At 40.1% G+C, this 18,933-nt stretch overlaps 4 protein-coding genes across 5 annotated transcripts; 2 read left to right on the top strand and 2 right to left on the bottom strand.

The window, feature by feature from the left end:
- The first annotated feature begins 519 nt into the window (after nucleotides 1–519).
- LOC142956007 (serine/threonine-protein kinase MAK-like) lies at nucleotides 520–7,243 on the top strand. Its single transcript, XM_076097290.1, has 14 exons — nucleotides 520–692; nucleotides 1,505–1,559; nucleotides 2,139–2,260; nucleotides 2,364–2,443; nucleotides 3,179–3,311; nucleotides 3,880–4,051; nucleotides 4,221–4,388; nucleotides 5,000–5,296; nucleotides 5,371–5,546; nucleotides 5,629–5,738; nucleotides 6,007–6,117; nucleotides 6,550–6,681; nucleotides 6,906–6,983; nucleotides 7,113–7,243. The coding sequence occupies exons 1-14, from the start codon at nucleotides 520–522 to the stop codon at nucleotides 7,241–7,243; spliced, it is 1,938 nt and encodes a 645-aa protein (XP_075953405.1).
- LOC142955906 (transmembrane protein 14C-like) lies at nucleotides 6,145–9,356 on the bottom strand. 2 transcript variants are annotated; one of them, XM_076097154.1, is made up of 5 exons: nucleotides 9,202–9,356; nucleotides 8,958–9,053; nucleotides 7,929–8,030; nucleotides 7,772–7,859; nucleotides 6,145–7,583 (listed from the first exon to the last, which is right to left on the bottom strand). In XM_076097154.1, the coding sequence occupies exons 2-5, from the start codon at nucleotides 9,031–9,033 to the stop codon at nucleotides 7,526–7,528; spliced, it is 324 nt and encodes a 107-aa protein (XP_075953269.1). In that variant the 5' UTR covers nucleotides 9,034–9,053; nucleotides 9,202–9,356; the 3' UTR covers nucleotides 6,145–7,525. The 2 variants fall into 2 exon arrangements, with proteins under 2 accessions (XP_075953269.1, XP_075953268.1); XM_076097153.1 differs by having other exon boundaries at nucleotides 8,958–9,056.
- Nucleotides 9,357–9,473: 117 nt separating this feature from the next.
- On the bottom strand, nucleotides 9,474–13,116 carry pak1ip1 (PAK1 interacting protein 1). The gene is made up of 10 exons (XM_076097150.1): nucleotides 12,810–13,116; nucleotides 12,340–12,502; nucleotides 11,579–11,699; nucleotides 11,369–11,443; nucleotides 11,215–11,267; nucleotides 10,959–11,104; nucleotides 10,706–10,803; nucleotides 10,401–10,500; nucleotides 9,945–10,074; nucleotides 9,474–9,769 (listed from the first exon to the last, which is right to left on the bottom strand). Exons 1-10 carry the CDS (start codon nucleotides 12,885–12,887, stop codon nucleotides 9,660–9,662), a joined length of 1,074 nt encoding a protein of 357 aa, XP_075953265.1. The 5' UTR covers nucleotides 12,888–13,116; the 3' UTR covers nucleotides 9,474–9,659.
- Nucleotides 13,117–13,576: 460 nt separating this feature from the next.
- Nucleotides 13,577–18,479, top strand: LOC142955905 (uridylate-specific endoribonuclease C). Its single transcript, XM_076097151.1, has 7 exons — nucleotides 13,577–13,670; nucleotides 16,042–16,141; nucleotides 16,290–16,401; nucleotides 16,500–16,621; nucleotides 17,461–17,573; nucleotides 17,839–17,992; nucleotides 18,085–18,479. The coding sequence occupies exons 1-7, from the start codon at nucleotides 13,660–13,662 to the stop codon at nucleotides 18,343–18,345; spliced, it is 873 nt and encodes a 290-aa protein (XP_075953266.1). The 5' UTR covers nucleotides 13,577–13,659; the 3' UTR covers nucleotides 18,346–18,479.
- Nucleotides 18,480–18,933: the final 454 nt, after the last annotated feature.

Consider the following 18,933-nt stretch of genomic DNA (forward strand, 5'->3'; position numbering starts at 1 on the left):
AGAAAGTTGTCGGTCCCGACTAACTAGTCCACTCTTACACTAGTTTGACCCCTCTAACCTATTATGTCATTTGTAAATACATTGGCCCTAATTTGTTCAGGCCTGGCCCCGTGTTCTCTTAGGTCTTTGGAAAATGTGTTCTTTGGTCAAAAGCATCCTCCGAGTGGCAGTCAAATTGTTTTAAATGGCATTCTCACACCTCAAAACCACTGGCTCTCCTGTATGTGATCAGTGTTAGACAACACAGGTAAAGCCCTCTGATTCAGAACCGAATTCATGAATGTAGTTTTGCAAGATCACAAATCCATCACACCTTACAAAATGTGTCAGCATGTGTCCTCCACGCTCCCTCGCCAGCTAAACCTCCACCTTCTTTCATCGCCACTCTGCAGAGAGAAAGGTAAAGGATGTGCCCTCATGTTTTATTTCAGTGTTTCTAAAGTGAAAGCCTCACAGTAGCGGCAGGGTAGAGCAACGTAGGGGGCCGTTGATCTGTGACGGGATGTAACTGTGCTTACGATGACCAACTCTTTGACCGTGTGGAACTGTCAAGGCTCCTCGGTGACTGAGAGGCAGGGCTGTCTGTGGACGATGAGCCGCTACACCACGCTGAAGCAGCTGGGGGCCGGCATGTATGGCGACGTGTTCCTGGGAAAGAGCAATGACACTGGGGAGCAGGTGGCTGTAAAGAGGTGAGTGTGGCTCCAGTAAACATGCCTGAGGGACAAACTGTGTTGTTTTGTCTCAAAGCATTAGGCTGATTAAACCCAGAGCGACTGCTGCAATATGCTTCACGGCTCTTAGACTCAAACATGTTGCATCCTCAAATGAAAAAAAGAAACATTTTGTGTCAAATGTGATGCCTTGGTGTACATTGTCAGTAGTATTGCTACTATACAGTATATTGTCATAACATCCTTATTTGCCTGTAGACCACATTTTAAGGATTAGCTGTTTCAGATCTTTGGCAAGAAATAATAATGAATGTTTCGCAAGTCTGCTTCAGGCACTGTTTGTAAATGTAAGGTTATAGAGCAAGCTGATACTACTGATGACAGGGAAAGAAGTGAAAGCACACCGCATAGTGTTGCTCCTTAAAACAGGTTACACATGCACAATATTACAATGTTGTACCTTTAAATATTACGATATTACATAGAGATCTACTAATGTTATAATGGGTACCATAGTCACCATGAAGAAGTATTATACAGTGGCTTTTATTTGACGTTTTTCAACACGTGTATTGAAAGAAAACTCAAATGACTACATAATTATACAAACAGGAGTAAACCAGAGTCAGTGTACGTTGTGTGATGTATATTCGCAGCAATTGATCCTTCCAATAAAAGAAACATGTTTTTCCCCTTTGTGTGTATCTTTATTAGCTCATGTTACTTATAATTAATACGCAGCATATATATTATATTAGCCTGATAATCAGACTGAAATGACATTTCGTATCTCTGAAAATAGTCACGCAAGTCTGTTTTTTCCCCAACAGGATGAAGAGCAAGTTTCATTCTTGGGATGAGTGTTTGAATCTAAGAGAGGTGAAGGTGAGAATAATTACGGTCAAACAAGAAATCTCCACTAGTTGATACAGCAGCTTTTAGATACAGTATAACTGCCATATTTGGTAATTATGATCATTTTAAACCACCAATCTTTCTGCTTGTATTTGCAACAGTCATGCATTGTAGTAAAAGCAAATGATATCTAATATATACCACATACATGTATACTTGATATTTTAAGCTTCAATCAGTGCTGTTTTTAACCATATAAATAGGTATATTAACATATTATTGAAGCATTTTAGTTATAAATGAGCATTAGTCCTAGGCCTACTGTATATCTAGTCTTAACTTAAACAGGGAAGATGTCTGCTTCAAAATGTCAGTTTTAATTATGTGTTGAAGTGTTAAATTAACATTACCTGAGACTGTGTGTGAAAAAGCACTGACAATAAAACTGTTCTTGACATGTAATGCTTTTTGTACATCAACCTTTTGGAGATGAGTGAAAAAGCTTCACACAAAACACTCTTTTGAAGTATTTAAGGTTGTGAACTTACACGATGAGCTGATTCTCAACGACTCTATTGTATGTGTCTCCGAAATACTTTTGGATGTCAGTCACTGAAGAAGCTGAACCATGACAATGTGGTGAAACTAAAGGAAGTCTTTAGAGAAAACAACTCCCTCTACTTGGTCTTTGAGTCTATGGAAGAAAACCTCAATCAGCTCATGAAAGGAAGGTAAGAACAAATCCAACAGCAAAATGTGTTATTTTTTCTGCTATAATTCTGCAATTATCTGGGTCAGACTGAGTCATCATGTGTCGGTCTTTGGTTTTTGCAGAGACAAGTTGTTCCCTGTGTCAGTCGTCAGAAAAATGACATCTCAGATATTACAGGGACTGTCCTATATTCATGAACATGGTAGGTGACTTCCAGCGAGGCCTTTCAATACAAACAGTTTTTTCTGTGTTTTCAAGCTGTCAGCACTGTCCTGGTGTAAATAGTTCATAATTGCGCAAACAGAAAACAATGAAACTAACAGTGAAAAGCACATGAATGGTGGACATAAGACATCAGGCATCACAGCCAAAAATGACTCACTTCTCCTGTGAGAAGAGGAGGTGTGAGTGGTACCGAAGCTTAATTTAACACGTTTATCGCTCTTCTATCAGCACTGGTTTGAGTCCTTGTGTGTGCTGGTGTCTTTCCCAGTTCAATAAGGCATGCTTGTTTGTTGATGGTGTTTTTCTTTTCATCCCTTCTTTCTTTCTTTTCTCTTTCACCACTTTTGCCGCTGCCAGGGAAGATAGATGTTTTCTGAAAATGAGATAAGGAACATTCTGTTCCAAGTATTGTCTGGCTTAGCATTTGTGCATAAGCACGGTAAGAGACTCCTGCTGTCTTTCACTTTTCCTTGCTTGGCTTGACTGTGCTTTGTCAGGATAAAACATCTTTTTTATTTGGTCAGAGACGATTTAACTCTGTGTTTCACATCTTAAAAAAATCTGATCAAAGTATGTGCATCAATAGAGAGTCATGTAAGGTGATAGTGGTAGAAACTTAGAGGCAATAACTCTTTTGTTTGAGAAAATAATGCAAAATCGAGACAAACATCAGCATCAGCACAGGTTTAGTTGACTGTCTCGTGTCTTGCAGGGTATTTCCATCGTGACATGAAACCGGAGAACTTGCTCTGCACGGGCCCAGAGCTGATTAAGATTGCTGATTTTGGACAAGCCAGAGAAATCCGCTCGCAGCCACCTTACACTGAATATGTGTCCACAAGATGGTGAGACAAATGTCTTCTACAAGTCTAGAGAAATGCACAAGTGATTCCTGAAAACGAGCTGTGTCACAGTAAGGCCTGCTGTGATATCACGTAGCTTAGCTCTTAGATTAAATTGATACTGACTAGAGAAATCCGACAAGACAGAGGATAATCTACGTTGAGATTATTGAGGCTATAATAACATTAGTGTACTAATCCTGTTGCTATCAACTAACACGTCATCATGACATCTAATTTGGGATTTGCCACCTTTGCTATGACAAAGCACCATAAAGAAAATATACCTTTGTTGTATTGGGATGAAAGCAGATATCTCAGAGACAGACGTTCACACTTGAAAAAATAAAAACATATAATATCTACATGGCCAGATACCACCAGGGGTATGTGAAAAAATATGCTCTTTTGTAATTTGACTGACCCGACCTGCTCTCATTAGTTGCTCGTGAGAGACACAAACATGTATTCTGTGTAAGATAAAATAGAACAAAAAGCAATTTTAGGAAGAGTAGAGTTAAATTACTGTATGCAAATGTTCCATAAATATCCTCCCGTGCTGTTCTGACAGGTACAGAGCCCCAGAGGTTCTGCTAAAGTCAAACTCCTACAGCTCACCCATTGACATCTGGGCCGTGGGATGCATCATGGCGGAGCTCTACACACTCAGACCCCTGTTCCCCGGCAAAAACGATGTGGACGAGATCTTCAAGATCTGCCAGGTGCTGGGAACGCCGAAGAAGGTGAACCATCACAACAAGGTGTAACGTGTTATGGTTCTGCTGCCGCCGTGGATGTAACCAACCAGCATCTCTTAAATCATGGGGACATCCTCTCTGCTTGGGCCCTTGCCTTTCTATGGTGCTAACATCAAACTATCTCGTTGCTTTCTCTTGTGTCTCACCACATCAGTCAGACTGGCCTCAGGGCTACAACCTGGCTACCTCGATGAATTTCCGCTTCAATAAGTGCGTCTCCACCGGCCTCGGATCTCTGATCCCCAACGCCAGCAACGAGGCAATCACACTGATGACAGACATGCTGCAGTGGGTCCCTGAAAAAAGACCAAGTGCTGCTCAGGTACATTTAAAAACCCATTCAATTGGAACACTGATTGGTAGGAATAAACAAAAGGTTACTGTGAAGACAACTGACCGTTGTGGTGGCAGCGTTTGTTTGGAGTAACACACGTCCTTTGGTGAACGCTTTTTTCCTTACCAGCTTTAAATACCATGAGTGCATCTATTTTTAGCGTTGGAGGCCCAAGTGGGAATCAATCAGCTTACCTTTGCAGTTACTGTAATACCGAACCTGACATGTGTACTGCTGAGGCAATGCACCTCCACTGGCTTCATTCAAGAGGCAGACTTTGAAAACTTTTCCACTACTGCTGACGTTGGAAATTACCAATTTTCAATTTGTGCTCCACATGTTTATGAATTTATTTTACATCTCAACCTGTAACAGGGTGAGAAATGTGCAGATTAGGTTTGTCTCATTAGTCCTTTACAAGATATATCTTGTTCTTGTCATATTCCATGTACAAACAAGAACCCATTGCCTTATTTTTATGTTTTTGTCCGCATTTTCATTTTGATATGGCTTCATTTTTCATTTGATCTAAATCTGGAGCTAAAATTTAAAACAAATTGAGGATGTTTTTCCTTTGGTTTGTACTGTTTGTGTTCCAGGCTCTCCAGTATTCATACTTCCATGTCGGCCAGGCAAAGATGTCCAAGGCGGACGCAGAAACAAAGCCTCTGTCCCTCTGTAAGACGGACCTAGAGTCCAGCGAGCCAAGTCGGACAAAGACCTGCAGCCGGTCTCTCCCCCAGCACCTTCAGCAGATACTCCTGCCTCAGGATATCAAGGAGCTGAGCACAAAACCAGCAATGTGTTCCACCATGCTGACAGAGGGGCAGCAGGAACTTGTCAGCTTTGTGAAAAACAGGCAACCGATGAGCTGGCATGCTGTAGGTATAACTGAGGTAGAGCGACCAAATTTCACAATGAGACCTTCTTGGGACTCCATGTTTTTCTTCTTTGTATGTTCATTTTAAAGCAAACAAGAGCAGAGAACAGCATGACTGGAGTGAGGACAGGACGTTGTCAATGGGGACAGATGTCTTTCAGGTCCGTCGACATTTGGGACGATGGCGAGGACGCTGGAGTGTCCATCTCCAAAAGACCCACCATCAGCTCTCTGAAGGACAGGGCGCGGGCCAGGCCCAGCTGTCGGTTAGACCTCTTCATTTTCATGTAAAAGATGCGTTTTCATCACAGTTGTGAGAAACAAATAAAAATAAACCATGTTGTTTAGATTTCCAGAGTCAAAGAACAACACAGGAGCAAAGCTGCAGAGCAGCAGCGGGCTGAACAGAGCTGACTCCACCACCCTGTCTGCCAAGCAGCCGTCCAGACATCTGCCTGGTAAAATATATATATATATACAGTATACCTACTGGATCACAAAAAGCACACGAAACAGTTTCCTTGGCCTCTGCAACACCTTTGATTTCCTTTGCCTCCCGAAGGAGTGTTTCATTTACATTTTCTAAATATGACTTTATTTATATTGCTTAAGTTTTACAGTGAAGCCAAAAACTCTGAACACTGAAAATAAAAGCCAGTAAAAATGCAGATATGGGCAAATTGTTCGGGTACAGTGAATTCATTCTGAGCCGTTTGTTCTTTTCAGCCATAAATCCGAAAAACAACTTCTCCGTAGGAGGCCAGGTTGTCAGCAGAGCTCCGTGGGGCAGCTCGTGTTTAACCAGAGGACAGATGCTGGGGTTTCCTCTCAATAATGGTAAGAAAGATTTGAGGACACGTGTGAGAACGTTAATCTGTAGCGCTGAGACATCTTTAAAGAAGCAGGTGAGAAGGAGAGAAGGAGAGAAATTACAGGGTTTACTTTCAAGAGTCACAATTTTACTTTACAGTGTTACATTTCTTCGGTGCTTTATGTGAATTATTCTGAGACCACGGTGTAAGTTTTCTGGTTGTTCTGACCTGACGCAGCAAACAGCTCGTCTGATATAGTAAATATGATTACAATTGTTCAAAAATACAATTTGTGAGGCGTTCAAGTTCTACAAAGTTAGAAATGGCTTCCAAGAAGCCCACTATGATTTACTAATAAATAATAAAGCAAGTATAGTTTTGGGACTACAGCACCTAATTACAGCATCACACTGATGAAAACATCTTATTTTCTTTTCATTGTGTCCTGTGGTTTTAGACAATAGTGTTCCTAAACTTACAGATGAGCAGCCTCTAAAAGACAAGACTTTTATTTTCTCAGAAAGAATAACGGTCGAGTCAGACTGTTCTAGTCAGTGTTGCTTGGTACCAATCAGGCCCGGATCAGAAGGTACTGGAAGCTAATTCTTTGTGTTTTTAGTGCAGTTTCTATTTAACTTTCGCTTCCATCATACTTTAGAAGAAAAACGCCCCCTGGAGTTAGAAAGGAGTCAACACCTCCTGGAGCTTTGAAGGATTTCTCTATCAGAACTTTCAGAACCTGATCTGATTAATATGTTCAGTGTGATGTCTCTACCTGAATTTTTACCAACTTTCTTTTTGTGAATCTCATAGTTGATCTAAGAGTTGAGTCTAAAATCAAACCATCCAAGAGCAAGACCACCTCACATAAACTGCAGCTCCCAAATGAAGGTATATACTGTGTGTATATATATATATATATATATATATATATATATATATATATATAAAATCAGCCCTATGAGCAACAAGACATGCAGCTTGACATCGCTTTCCTTCTCTCTCATGATCATTTCCCAGAATACGAAGGGGGGAGGAGCAGATCTCTGGATCACAGCGCTACAGGGCAGAACACTTTTACAAGGAGCACAAACATCCAGCCTGTGCACGGACGAGTAGACTGGACCACCAAATACGGAGGTCACCAGTAGCGCAGCAGTCTGCTCTGCTCCACCAGTGACTCATGGGAAAAGGTCCCACTGCACTTTAGCCAGGAAATACAGACTTCAGAGGAGAAGTGTTTCCTGCTGGTCTGTTGTTACATTTGCCATGCTATTAAATATTGTTCAGTTTTGCACTAGTGTCCCATATCTTCTAGGGTCAGTATTGTTTCTTAATGGGAATGTTTGTGTATGTGGGAGCACAAATTATACATTTTTCATGTCAAAAATAGATTCTTATGTAAAATCAAAAAAAGGTATATTAAGATATTTTCAAGATTTATGTGGTTTGTTTTGCATTCCAGCGATGATCTTCACCAGCATCAGTCCACTGAAAAGAGACATTTAAATCAGGAAACGGTTGAAAACAGGACTGAAAAGTAAACGGGTTCATTCTTGTTTGTCTCATGTTTATTAAAGCAAATGTTAACAGTCTCCATGGTGCAGAATTTTGTAAATGGTTATCCCAGAAACAGTCAGAGGAAAAGTAACATCTGAAAAGAAAGACTTGTGTGTTACCTTAATAAAGTCATTAAACCAGCTGGCATGAACTTCCAGGAGTTGAGAAATCTCAGTCCCATCACCACAGCCAGAGTTCCCGAGGTGCCTGCAGGGAAACCGTGTTAGTGAAAGCTGCGTTTGGACCGTCACAGTTTACCAAACTAAACTTGCTCACCCAGTGAAAGCCAGACATTCTTGGGATTTTGAGATGCCAGATAAGCGCCGACTGCAGCCAACAGGCCGAACAGGAGCCCTGCAGCCAGAGAGGTGACGCTGCCTGTGGAGGGACAACAGTTGGGACTGGAACTCACTACAAAACACACTCAAACTAACAGCTCTCACCTCCCTCAACATGTTCAAACATAAGCTGCAACAAGTTATAGTTGACTGCTGTACTTGTTGACCAGCCCTCACTTCTCTTTCTTTCTTCCATTTTTTTATTTTTACAAATAACATCCAGTAATCTGCCTTTTATTTTGTACATAGTGTTTATTATTTTATCTAGGTTGTTTTTAGTCATTTTTCCATTGCTTGTCATACTGTATTGTATCTGTGTTGTTTGTGTAACTTGTGTGGACTGTGCTACCGCCTCTTGGCCAGGTCATCATTGAAAATGAGAATTGGTTCTCAATTGATTTTACCTGGTTAAATAAAGGTTTAAAAAAAAAAAATTAAAAAATGTAAAAATTAAAATTAAAAAGTTCGGTTTATTTTGAAATCAAGTGTTGAATTAAATTTGATGCATTTGACCACCTCTTTTACATCAGCACCACAAAACCTCCTAAATGATCATAAAGATAAATCCAAAACTGTTTCAACAAATACTGATTGATTAATCAAGAAAATGATCAGCAGATGAATCCTTAAAAAATGTATCATTAGTTGCAGACCAATATGAAATAGTTCAAGATGAGCTCCACCTCAGCCAGCAGTAAAATCCTGCCTTTAGATTAATGCATGAGTAATGATAATCTATAATATAATATAACAGTACATCAGTCATATGAGACTACTTTGCATTGCGTACTATTTTCCCGATCATAGTTAATACCTTTACTCAACCTTTTCAATGCAGATATTTCCCTTATTACAGAGTATTTCTACAGCGTCATATTAGGATCTGAATGACGTCACTTCCTCCACCTTTGCACAGTTAAGCTAACTATTAAAATATAAATAAAATATGTCGGTGCATCTCTCCTACCTGCTTTCACATAACCGATGATTCCTCCTGCTGACACCAGAGCAGCATAGCTGAACCCAATCCAGTCTACAGCCATGTCGGGAAACCAGGAACTTCCTGCTGCAGAACTCAATCAGTTTATTATGAGGAATAGATTTACCAGCACTTCACCACAATCTGGTTAGTTATGGCAACAAAGAATCTGCCAATCATGTTTAATATCAAAATATCACACCAAACATACTAAAAATAACCCAAGTCTTACCTGAATTTAGAAACTTTAAGCGAGCACCAGTTTCCTACCTAGCAACTTCCGAATGTTCCCCTAATTATCTCACTTCCGGCGTCATTTCAAAATAAAGTTGTTTTTTCCAATTCTATTTTTAGAATAGTGACAAAGAAAATAAAAAAGTGAAACCTCGTAACCTTCGTATGCATATCTTGAATACATCCATTAAAACATACATTCAGCAGCTGTGCTGTATCACCTGTGTGTGGTATCTGAGTTATATAGCACAAAATCAAAAGCAGTCTATGGATTATAAAACATTTTTTATTGTTGGCCATCTCATGTTCCATTGTTATTCCTCTTATACAGCAAAATATATTCACAAAATCTGTACTTTATGACCTACGTGTGGCAACCACAAGAAGCACATGAATATGTGACCAAGTCCAGACATAAAACAGTCGATAAATGATAAAACAGATTGATTGTCCATTTTATTTTCCTCCGCCCTTTTTCTTCTTTTTGGGCTTGCTCTCGTCTTCTAGAATTACTTCTTCTGCTGCAATTCGGACTCTCTTCGTCTTTGAAAGCTCCTGAATGAGTTCTGTGGACAGAAGCAAACAGATTTATCTGGAGTTCAGTAAGAGAAAGCTGAACCACCCACAGTGCATCGGAAATCAAAATGCCTTAATATACCCTCTAATATCTAGAGCTCAAATCTCTTTCTTAATATGACGACGCAGAAGCGCGACGAGAGCGAGCGTTTGCAGGACAACTACCTTTAGATGTTGTTGCCTCAGCTGCAGGTTCCTCAGCGGTCTGCTGCACCGATGAATGTCTCCACACAGCCAGACACGTCAGTCGGGCTGTTGTGTTCACTTCCCCGAGGAGAGTGGGAGACTCCAGCTCCTGTTGGACAGTGCATTGCTAGATTAACCGCAGCTCGGCAGGCAACAACAGTGTTGTTTTGCTCATCTTTGTTTTTATTCTTATAAAAGGTTTTATATGGCTGATTTCTACTACTTATATATGAAAATCTTATTTGAGTTATTATTGCTTTTAAAATAACTTTATTATTCTGCTTTGCAAAGTAGAATATGTCATTAAGTAATGACGCTAAGGGATATTGTATTTTAACACTTAATCTGTAGCTGCAAATGTAAATGTTGAATTTGGTTGAAGTTACAAGTAAATGGTTTAGGCTCAAATGTTCATGAATAACACGAGAGACGTGCCTCTTTTAGATGGAGTTTCCACATTTTGATGAATCCGTCGTTTGAAGCCGTTACCAGCACGCAGTAATCCTCCATCATGAAACTGTCGATCGCCTTCACTCTATAATCACAAAATAAAAGTTTGTTCACTTACTTTTCACCAATATGACATGAGATTAAAAAATAAACATGTCTGTGAGATGAAGATATTATTAGCAATAAAAAAAAATTAAAAAAATCAGTCCAGTTCTCATCATCAGAAGTGTGTTTTTAGAAATGCAGCTCTAAAATAATCTGTAAAATTAAATAAAAACTTGTGAATTTACCTGGTTTCATGAGCCTTGAACTCACACACCCATTCCTCTTTACTCAGGTCACATAACCTCACAAATTCATCGCCTCCTGCGATGGCCAGGACGGAGTTCTGAAATACAAGCAGGATTATATTTATTTAAACTTAATCTAATGTTACTTATTCCCGCCGTATCTCGGTTCAAAAGCAGATACCAATAATCTCAACCACAACAATCTCTATATCACATTTAAATGTCAGTGCAAGTTTCTAGTCAGAGAACTCACATTTATGAACTTGACAGACGAGATCCTCTTGGTGTTTGTGACGGTTCCGATCACAGAGGCCGTCTCCAGGTCGTAGACGTTCACTTTGTCGTTCACCACGGCCACGTATTTATCCCCGTCTGGAGACCATCTCACAATGTGTGCATCTGTTGAAAGGGTTTTGGGGGAAAAGAAAGTTTGAAATCATTTCAAACATACTGATATTATTAAAAGAACTTCAACATTTCTTAACTTCAGAATCCAAGGGGAGGCTTACTCTGCTTTATGTTTTTGATGAAGGCCGATCTTCCGTTAATTAGATTCCATGTTCTAAAAGGATTAAAACAAAAAAAGATGCAACAGTCATTTCTGATTCCCTGATAAGTAAATGTTCTGCCGCACAGACTGTCCAGCAGAGCTGTGACTTTTACCTGAGAGTCTTATCTGTCCCAACTGAAAGTGCAAGTTTCCCAGACGGATGGACGGACAGCGATGTGACCTGACCTCTGAGGAAAACAAGATAAAGTCAGTTATTTTAACTCGTTCCATTCAACAAAACACAAGACAATAATCACATAAACATGACCATCGCAGGGCTTCAGCAGCGTCACATCTCTCTCTCTCTCTCTCTGTGTGCTTACTGGTGAGCTTTGATGGATTTCAGACACTCCCACTTCTTTGTGCTCCACACACAAATGAGTCCATCCTCTCCTCCGCTCAGTAAATGAGACGTCCCATAAAACTCCAGGCAGGTGATGGTGCCTGTGAAATAGAAGGAAGTGAAGGGTCAGGTCTTTACTTTCTGTACACTTTGACAAACCTTTTGATGACATTTTATATTTGTTGTTCCAGCAGTAAAGAAAATGAATTAAGTCTATGAAGCTGTCTGGATAAATATGCTGTAATTCAGACCCTAGCAGCCATTTATGACTGCAAATATTGAGGCAAAATCAGTTTGATACGATACATATACCACAAACTGGCAAAGTAGTCAGGAGAACGTGGCATGAAATAGTGGGAGAGACAAATAGCAGGATTGCTGGGTCCTAAAAAACTAAGAAGCTGAAAAACTCAGATAAACCACCACAATAAAAATGTTTTTTAAAAAGCACATCTGTATAAAAACTTCTTAGATCAAAGAGGACGCACGAGTAATTATTTCTATGTTGTTATGATGTGACGCGTGTCAAAATCCCCCCAAAATTTGATATGTCAAGTTCACAAACATATGCAGCAGTTTGATCAAGAAATCTAAATGTTTTACTAAATGTATTTTGTTGCAGTTAGAAGAAAACCCCCCAAAAAAATAATATTTGTCTTTGCCTTTCTATCCATCCACACATCCTCCATCTCTACTGCACATAAGCTGATGTCAAACAGAAGACGTAATGAAGACACTCACCGTCGTGATGCAGCAGAGCTCCGTGTTCGACCCTCTTCTTCATGTCGTACAGCTGTATGGTCTCATCTTTGCTTCCCGTGACGACAAACCTCTCGCTGGCTGCCGCAGCTGATATGGAGGCTGTGTGTGCGTGATGTGTGAACTCCGCCTTGGCTGTCCACTCCTGCATGACGCACAAAAACACAACTAATGGACTCTTTGCAATAACTCAGGTGCTGAGCCTGGGGAGGAAATAAACTCACTGTTTGCAAGAAATGCCAGCTTTAAAAGGCATGAACAATCAGAGAGTACACTGTCCATCATCACAGTAAACAACATTAAACATTTGGTCATAGTATTAGCACACAGGCTGTTGTCCTGTATGACTTCCCATCAACCCCAGCGACAGTTTAGTTTACAAGAAGCCAGGGCAGACCATTCGTGGACATAAACTTTTAAACACAACCATACAACAAGATAGTCCAACTTACTTTCTCGTCTGTTTTGACCCGGTAACCAAAGGCTATCTGCTCGTAGCTCCCAGCAATCAGTCCCAGCACAGCTGCCATGCTGCCACTTGTAGCTACAGAGTGCTAAGCTAGCCCGGCTAGTTAGCTTTCTTTAAACTTCAGCTTTCTTTCTGTCGCCCAATTTGGGCAACAGCTAATAACAGCTACAAAGAGTCCAAGCAGGGACCTACACGAGAAACACCGAGACGATAAACAACGTGGGGAATCTATATCTACTAGTAATATCTACTGGCTATTTTTGCCAAAACAACGTGTGAGGCTGTTGCGCATGCGTAAAATCGACTTCCTCCTGTCTGGTAAGTAGTGGTTTTCAGAATAAAAGCCGAGGTTTTTTTACGCGTCAATGCAATTATGTAAATACTTTTCACAATGTCACTTTTCAAGTATGTAGTACTCGCAATTCTCAAAATTGGTTGGGAGTTTAGAGGTGTAACTGTCTATTTCAAAATGATAAAACCCCTAATCCTCACCCTTGTTATAACAACACGTTTTTCATATCTTTAATAATTTAACATTTAACATTTCATTCCAGAACAGCCACTGACCTTAATAGCCTTAAATTGATTCATTTGGATGCAGACATTTAAGACAAAACTCAGTCCATGTGTTTTTCTATATTGCAATTACTAGGCGACATCTATGACAAGCACAATTTACAGAGGGGAGGGGCGCGGACGTCTTCGGGTCTTGTCATTGGCTAGTTCCCTTTGGAAACGTCATGATTGACGCCTCAGATAACTGTCCGCATGAAACGTTTATTTTTTATTGAGAGGATTAGATATCAGAGTAACTTTTTCAACTGAACGGAGTCATGGCGAGGAGGTAAGCTTTGGTGAAAATAGCAGATAGATCAGAATGACTTATATTTTAAAAGTTTATTTTTTTTAATGTGCATTCTTTGTTATTTGCTGATTAATGACACTTTTAAACAAATCTCGACGCTTTGTTTCTACTCAAGACAAAAATATTTGATGTAAATATTAGCCAAATTGTATCACAATACTTCTCAGGGTCCTTCTTGATGTTAATAAGTGAAGTCTGTTTTGGTTTTATTTCTGGTTCAGACTGAAGACAGATTGCAGGTTTTGTACAGTCTGGATGTTGCGCATTAGAGTTTGTGTTTGTTTGTATGTGAGAGCTGCAGGGGTTGTGATGAGTGGGTTGAAATACACAACAGCACAAACAGGACAGGACTAGACTAGAAACAGACTCTGCTGCAATAAAAGTGTGTGGCTGTCCCCCCTCGTGATATTCTTAACTGTAGCCGGGCTAAATCAGAAACAGAGAAGTTTCTGTATTAGTGTGAGCTCCTTCCTGTCATTTGCTTCTTACTCAACTTTTTCCCCCCCAATGAGTCAACCATCTGCTGTTCTTTTATATGGCAGGAAGTGTTAGTGGTATCATAAAACAGCATCCGAACGTGTTTTCATCTCCTGTTACAACCTACGATTAGAGCCAGTTGTAACTTTATGATGGAGATGGGGTCTTTTTGTGGAGCCATGGTTTTCCCAACTGGTCTGTCGGTTTTCTAACAAATAACCCCCCCCCCCCACCAAAACATGTCCTTGGGAACAAAATAATAAGATAACAGAAGACCTCCAGCTGCTGTAGGCTGCTCTATTTAAAAATTGCAAATTAAAGCATGTGTGATTTTGCTCTCATGTGTCAGAGAACCTGCAACATTGGCTAAGTTTTAATCTAAAGATGAGATGCACTAAGACTTTTATTAATATGCTTTAAAAGGAAAACAGGAACAAAATAGTCAATGTGCAAGATGACCTTTGAAATCTACAATACTCAATATGGTTCGACGCATGTTTGAGTTGACAAATGTCAAGATCAAATTGTAGCTGCATTTGTTTGAAAAGGTAATTTCACCACACACAAAAACATTAATCCTCTTTCCTGTTAGTGGTACTTAGTCTGGCAGATAGTCTGGTTTTATTTGCAGGGGTTTTGAGATTTCTGCTGCCTCAAAATTAAATAAAATCAAAACTTCCAACATGGACGCAGCTATGGGGAAACGTTTTTCTTTTGTGATTTGGGTGAACTGACCTATGACTTCCAAGCAATGTTATTATTATACTATCAAACAACGTACACAGTAATTCATTCATAAAACACGTGAAATAACAATCAAGAAACATGTAGAAAATCACAAGCTGTTATCTACTGAGTCACCGGAAGTTTGTCGTATGGATGGTTGTGGTATATTTCTGCAACTTCCTGTTAACTTTAATCAAGCAACCCATTTTGACAAGAGGGTAACGTGACTAAACGTCACTATTTGATTGGTTTAACTGATGAATTCATCAGTCGGGGTAAAACAAGCGACCTCTTTCAAATTCATACTGGCCGTGAAGCACAAACAGTCCCAGGGTACAACGTGCAGCAGGACACTGAGTCACAGTAGCTGCTGTGGAGGAACAGCATTTACTTTGGTAGATTTCCTCCACTCTAGTGTTGAACACCGGAGCCCCCCAGGGTTGTGTGATGATTGTTGATTTTAGAAAAAAGGAGGCAGAGATGCACACCTCTATCTATATGAATGGAGCCGAGGTGGAGCAAGTTAGCAACTTTGAGTTCCTGGGAATCAGCATCACAAACAACCTGAATGGTGATCACACATCTCCATCCTGGTGAAGAAAGCTCATAAACGGCTGTATTTCTTAAGGAAACTTAAGAAGGTAAAAAATTCCTGTGCCAAGTTCTTGTCAACTTTTACAAAGGAGCAATAGAAAGCATCCTGACTGGAAACACAAACTGGCATGGGATGTGCACGGCACAGGACAAAAGGGCTCTAAAGCGGGTGATTAAAGCCGCCCAGAATATAATTAGTACCAATCTACTGAGCATCAGTGATATTGTCGAGAAGAGGTGCCTGTGAAGAGCTAAAAGGATATTAAAAGACAAAACCCACCCCAGTCACAACCTGTTCACCCTGCTGCCGTCTGGAAAGAGATACAGAAGTATCAGCAGCTGAACCACCAGACTTGTGCAACCCTGTTGTACAATAACAGTCAAATAACCGTGTAACCTTGTATGTTTGAAAAAAAAAATCCTCGTTAGTTTGAGGAGATTCCAAAACATGTGTTTCAATGTCAGAAACAATTTTATTATATTGCACCATTTCTGTTTTGTCTACTGCTACTCTACTTAATTCACTGCATTTACTTTCTTTGCCGTTTCATAGTCAAGAAGCCAATGAGGAGCTCACTGAGGTGCTAAACCAACTCTGGCGCCTGGATACCAACCGCCTCAAACCGGAGACTGATTACATCATTTCCCTACAGGTCAGTAAAAGTCTGCCTTCATCACTTCTCTGCAATGCAAAACACTCAGAGATACATGTAATACATGTAAACCCCATGCAGTCAGTTGTCCTGCCTTTTGCAGTTACATGCTGATGTCTGTCTGTGTATTTGTGTGCGTTTTGCTCAGGGGAGGGCAGGTTATGTGGCTCAGGGCAGCAACTATGCCAGAGACCGGGCCAGGGCGCCGCTCTTCACATATGTCAACGAAGACAAACTCAAGGGCATCGAGACATATTTACGTAAGAAGCAGTTCATTGTTTCCACCCCCCACATTGCATTTATTTTGCTAGATCCACCAATATTATTTAAACATGCATGTGTTTTTTTTTAAATGCAGATTTCATCAACTTGCTGGACAACTACGAGTCGTCCACAGGTGTATCAGAGAAGGTGACGTCCGAGGAGCTTCAAGAGAACAGGCTCTTCATCGATTCCATGATGGAGACCGATGTCATGAAGGTGAGTGGTATTTTACATAAAAATGATTAACTGAAAAAAAACTACAAATAGAAGCAAATAAGTCGTCAGGGTCTCCAAGGACAAAATAACAAACAAGATCCTACACTAGCTACAAGATAAAAACTCCATTATTCTACCGAGAACAACAAGATAATACTAAACATCTATAAAGCAGGAAAAAAAATAGTAATAAAAGAAATGGCAGATAAACCTTACAAGAGTTCTCTAAACAAAGTCGCCATGACTAGAAAAAACTAAATACCAAGGTTTTAGCAGAGCTGTGTCACGTTTCACCAGTTAATCTCCACCACAGACCAGCACCAGCACCAGCAGCAGACAGCCCAAGGGCCCAAAGGGACAGGAACACGGACTCTGGGAGCAGATATGCAGCTCCACTGATTGTTGAACAAGGTCCAGGTGTGATCAGGCCCTCAGGCGTGGCCGATCTCAGACAGTTCTGTTCTAATAAGAGGCTATATGTTTAGGATATGTTTTTATGCAATTTACTTATAATAAGAGTTTCAAGTCAAAAGTGTTGCTGGTTAACAAAACAATCTCAAAACAAAGTCAGTCTGCTAGCAATTCTGGAAGGAAGCTTAGTGGTTATGGATGTAGATGGCACTTTTAGGACTTTTCCTCCATATCTGCTTAAAAGTCCGAAACACTTGAACTATTTCCGAGGTCAAGATTGAACTTTCAGTCTCAGACATAATACAGACAGCTTTAGCCTGACCAACTATCTTTATCATCAGTATGCTCTATTTTCTTATACTCTTCTTCGAAACTGTTCTTTGATCATAGCTTGACATGTCATCATGCTATTTGTTTTTTCTTTATAGTGTGCTCACCAGTATCTGGTCAGGAAGGGGCAGTCTCCATCAGACTCTGGGCAGTTCAAGAGACAGCTGTATGACATCTGGTTCCGCCTCTACCACAGGGACAGGAGTGGAGGGTGAGTTTCACAATAACAGCAGGGCGAGCTATACTGTAATGAAGGAAGACACGATGCTGGAGGTTAGAGCACAGGTTTATTCATCTACAGCAGGGGAGGCCAAACCTTTTTGACTGTGAGTCATATACAGAAAAATATGAAGAGGCATGGGCCAAACAATAGTAGATATGTAGTTTTCAACCAGTTCACTGCAAGAAAACAGTGTTTCTACAGTAGTTTATTGTATCAACCAATCTTTGAAATATGTTGTTGTTTTTTATTACAGAGAGGATTCCTGTGGGTTTGAACATGTGTTTGTGGGAGAAACCAAGTACGGCCAGGAGATCATGGGTCTTCACAACTGGGTCCAGTTCTACCTGCAGGAAAAACACGACCATGTTGACTACAAAGGCTACAAAGCAAGAGACAGGAAAGATACAGTAAGAAAATACTGTGTCCTCGTGTGGATTATGAAGAATCTGAACACACTGAGCAGAAAATAAATGAGCTTTTTTTCGTCGTTGTTTTACAGCCTGATGAAGATGACCATGTCCTGAACCTGCAGTTCAGCTGGAAAGGTTTGGTGAAGCCGGTTGGTGGCTGCTTCATTGGTGTGAGTCCAGAGTTTGAGGTGGCTCTCTTCACCATCATCTTCCTCATGTCGACTCAGAAGATGACGTCCGTGGTGGTGAAAGTGGACGAGTACGTGCTGGAGCTGGTCGTCTATCGGCATGGACGATCCATCGGCACGTCCTACCCCAAACTGCTCAGCAGCAACCACAAGGATTTGTAATATCCCTCCACCCAAGCTGTCAGATATTGTGTCAAATGGAAGGAGTATATCTTGTCACAGTCATTTATCTGTCTGGTTCTGTATACTATTATGGCGTAATTAAAAGTGTCTTTGTCTACAAAGAAGTTGTGACATTGTTATTCTCCCGTTTGTGAAATAAGACCAGATGCTTCACAGGATTTAGAGAAATGAAACTTAAGAAGTGGTTTGACTCTGTTTTTAAGATATACAATTTAACAATTTAGCACAAAAACAACTATTATTATACTCTAAAAAGATTTGAAAAAAAATAAACCAGACAGAAATTCTGAGATATCTTTTATTTTTTAAGATTTTAATCAAAGATTAGTTTATTTTTTATGATCTGAAATCTGACTTAATTCTGAAAGTAAATTTAGTATGATAATTCTTAGATGTCAAAAACATTCTTTCATACTGACAGAAAAATATGTCCTGCTGATGAAATATACATTTCAAATTGTTTATTTGTGCTAATTAATTGTACTTAGCGTTCAGTACTCACGTTGCATACTATATATACAGTTCGATGTCTATACTGTATATAAATTACACAGCTATGGATTTATG

Source organism: Anarhichas minor, unplaced genomic scaffold (genome assembly GCF_050575085.1).
Source record: "Anarhichas minor isolate MPS153535 unplaced genomic scaffold, ASM5057508v1 ptg000024l, whole genome shotgun sequence".
In the NCBI taxonomy this organism is placed as follows: Eukaryota; Metazoa; Chordata; class Actinopteri; order Perciformes; family Anarhichadidae; genus Anarhichas; species Anarhichas minor.

What these genes read in the sequence shown, in the direction of transcription:
- LOC142955906 (XM_076097154.1), bottom strand. Translation starts at nt 9,033, where the DNA reads ATGGCTGTAGACTGGATTGGGTTCAGCTATGCTGCTCTGGTGTCAGCA. An exon ending in CATCGGTTATGTGAAAGCAG is followed by an intron (nt 8,031 to 8,957) that starts GTAGGAGAGATG and finishes GTCCCTCCACAG; the next exon opens with GCAGCGTCACCTCTCTGGCT. An exon ending in GAATGTCTGGCTTTCACTGG is followed by an intron (nt 7,860 to 7,928) that starts GTGAGCAAGTTT and finishes GTTTCCCTGCAG; the next exon opens with GCACCTCGGGAACTCTGGCT.
- LOC142956007 (XM_076097290.1), top strand. Translation starts at nt 520, where the DNA reads ATGACCAACTCTTTGACCGTGTGGAACTGTCAAGGCTCCTCGGTGACT. An exon ending in GTCCTATATTCATGAACATG is followed by an intron (nt 2,444 to 3,178) that starts GTAGGTGACTTC and finishes CGTGTCTTGCAG; the next exon opens with GGTATTTCCATCGTGACATG. An exon ending in AATCAGGCCCGGATCAGAAG is followed by an intron (nt 6,682 to 6,905) that starts GTACTGGAAGCT and finishes TGAATCTCATAG; the next exon opens with TTGATCTAAGAGTTGAGTCT.
- pak1ip1 (XM_076097150.1), bottom strand. Translation starts at nt 12,887, where the DNA reads ATGGCAGCTGTGCTGGGACTGATTGCTGGGAGCTACGAGCAGATAGCC. An exon ending in CGTCTGTCAAGTTCATAAAT is followed by an intron (nt 10,804 to 10,958) that starts GTGAGTTCTCTG and finishes CTTGTATTTCAG; the next exon opens with AACTCCGTCCTGGCCATCGC. An exon ending in GGAAACTCCATCTAAAAGAG is followed by an intron (nt 10,075 to 10,400) that starts GCACGTCTCTCG and finishes ACTGTCCAACAG; the next exon opens with GAGCTGGAGTCTCCCACTCT.
- LOC142955905 (XM_076097151.1), top strand. An exon ending in GGGCATCGAGACATATTTAC is followed by an intron (nt 16,402 to 16,499) that starts GTAAGAAGCAGT and finishes TTTTAAATGCAG; the next exon opens with ATTTCATCAACTTGCTGGAC. An exon ending in CACAGGGACAGGAGTGGAGG is followed by an intron (nt 17,574 to 17,838) that starts GTGAGTTTCACA and finishes TTTTTATTACAG; the next exon opens with AGAGGATTCCTGTGGGTTTG.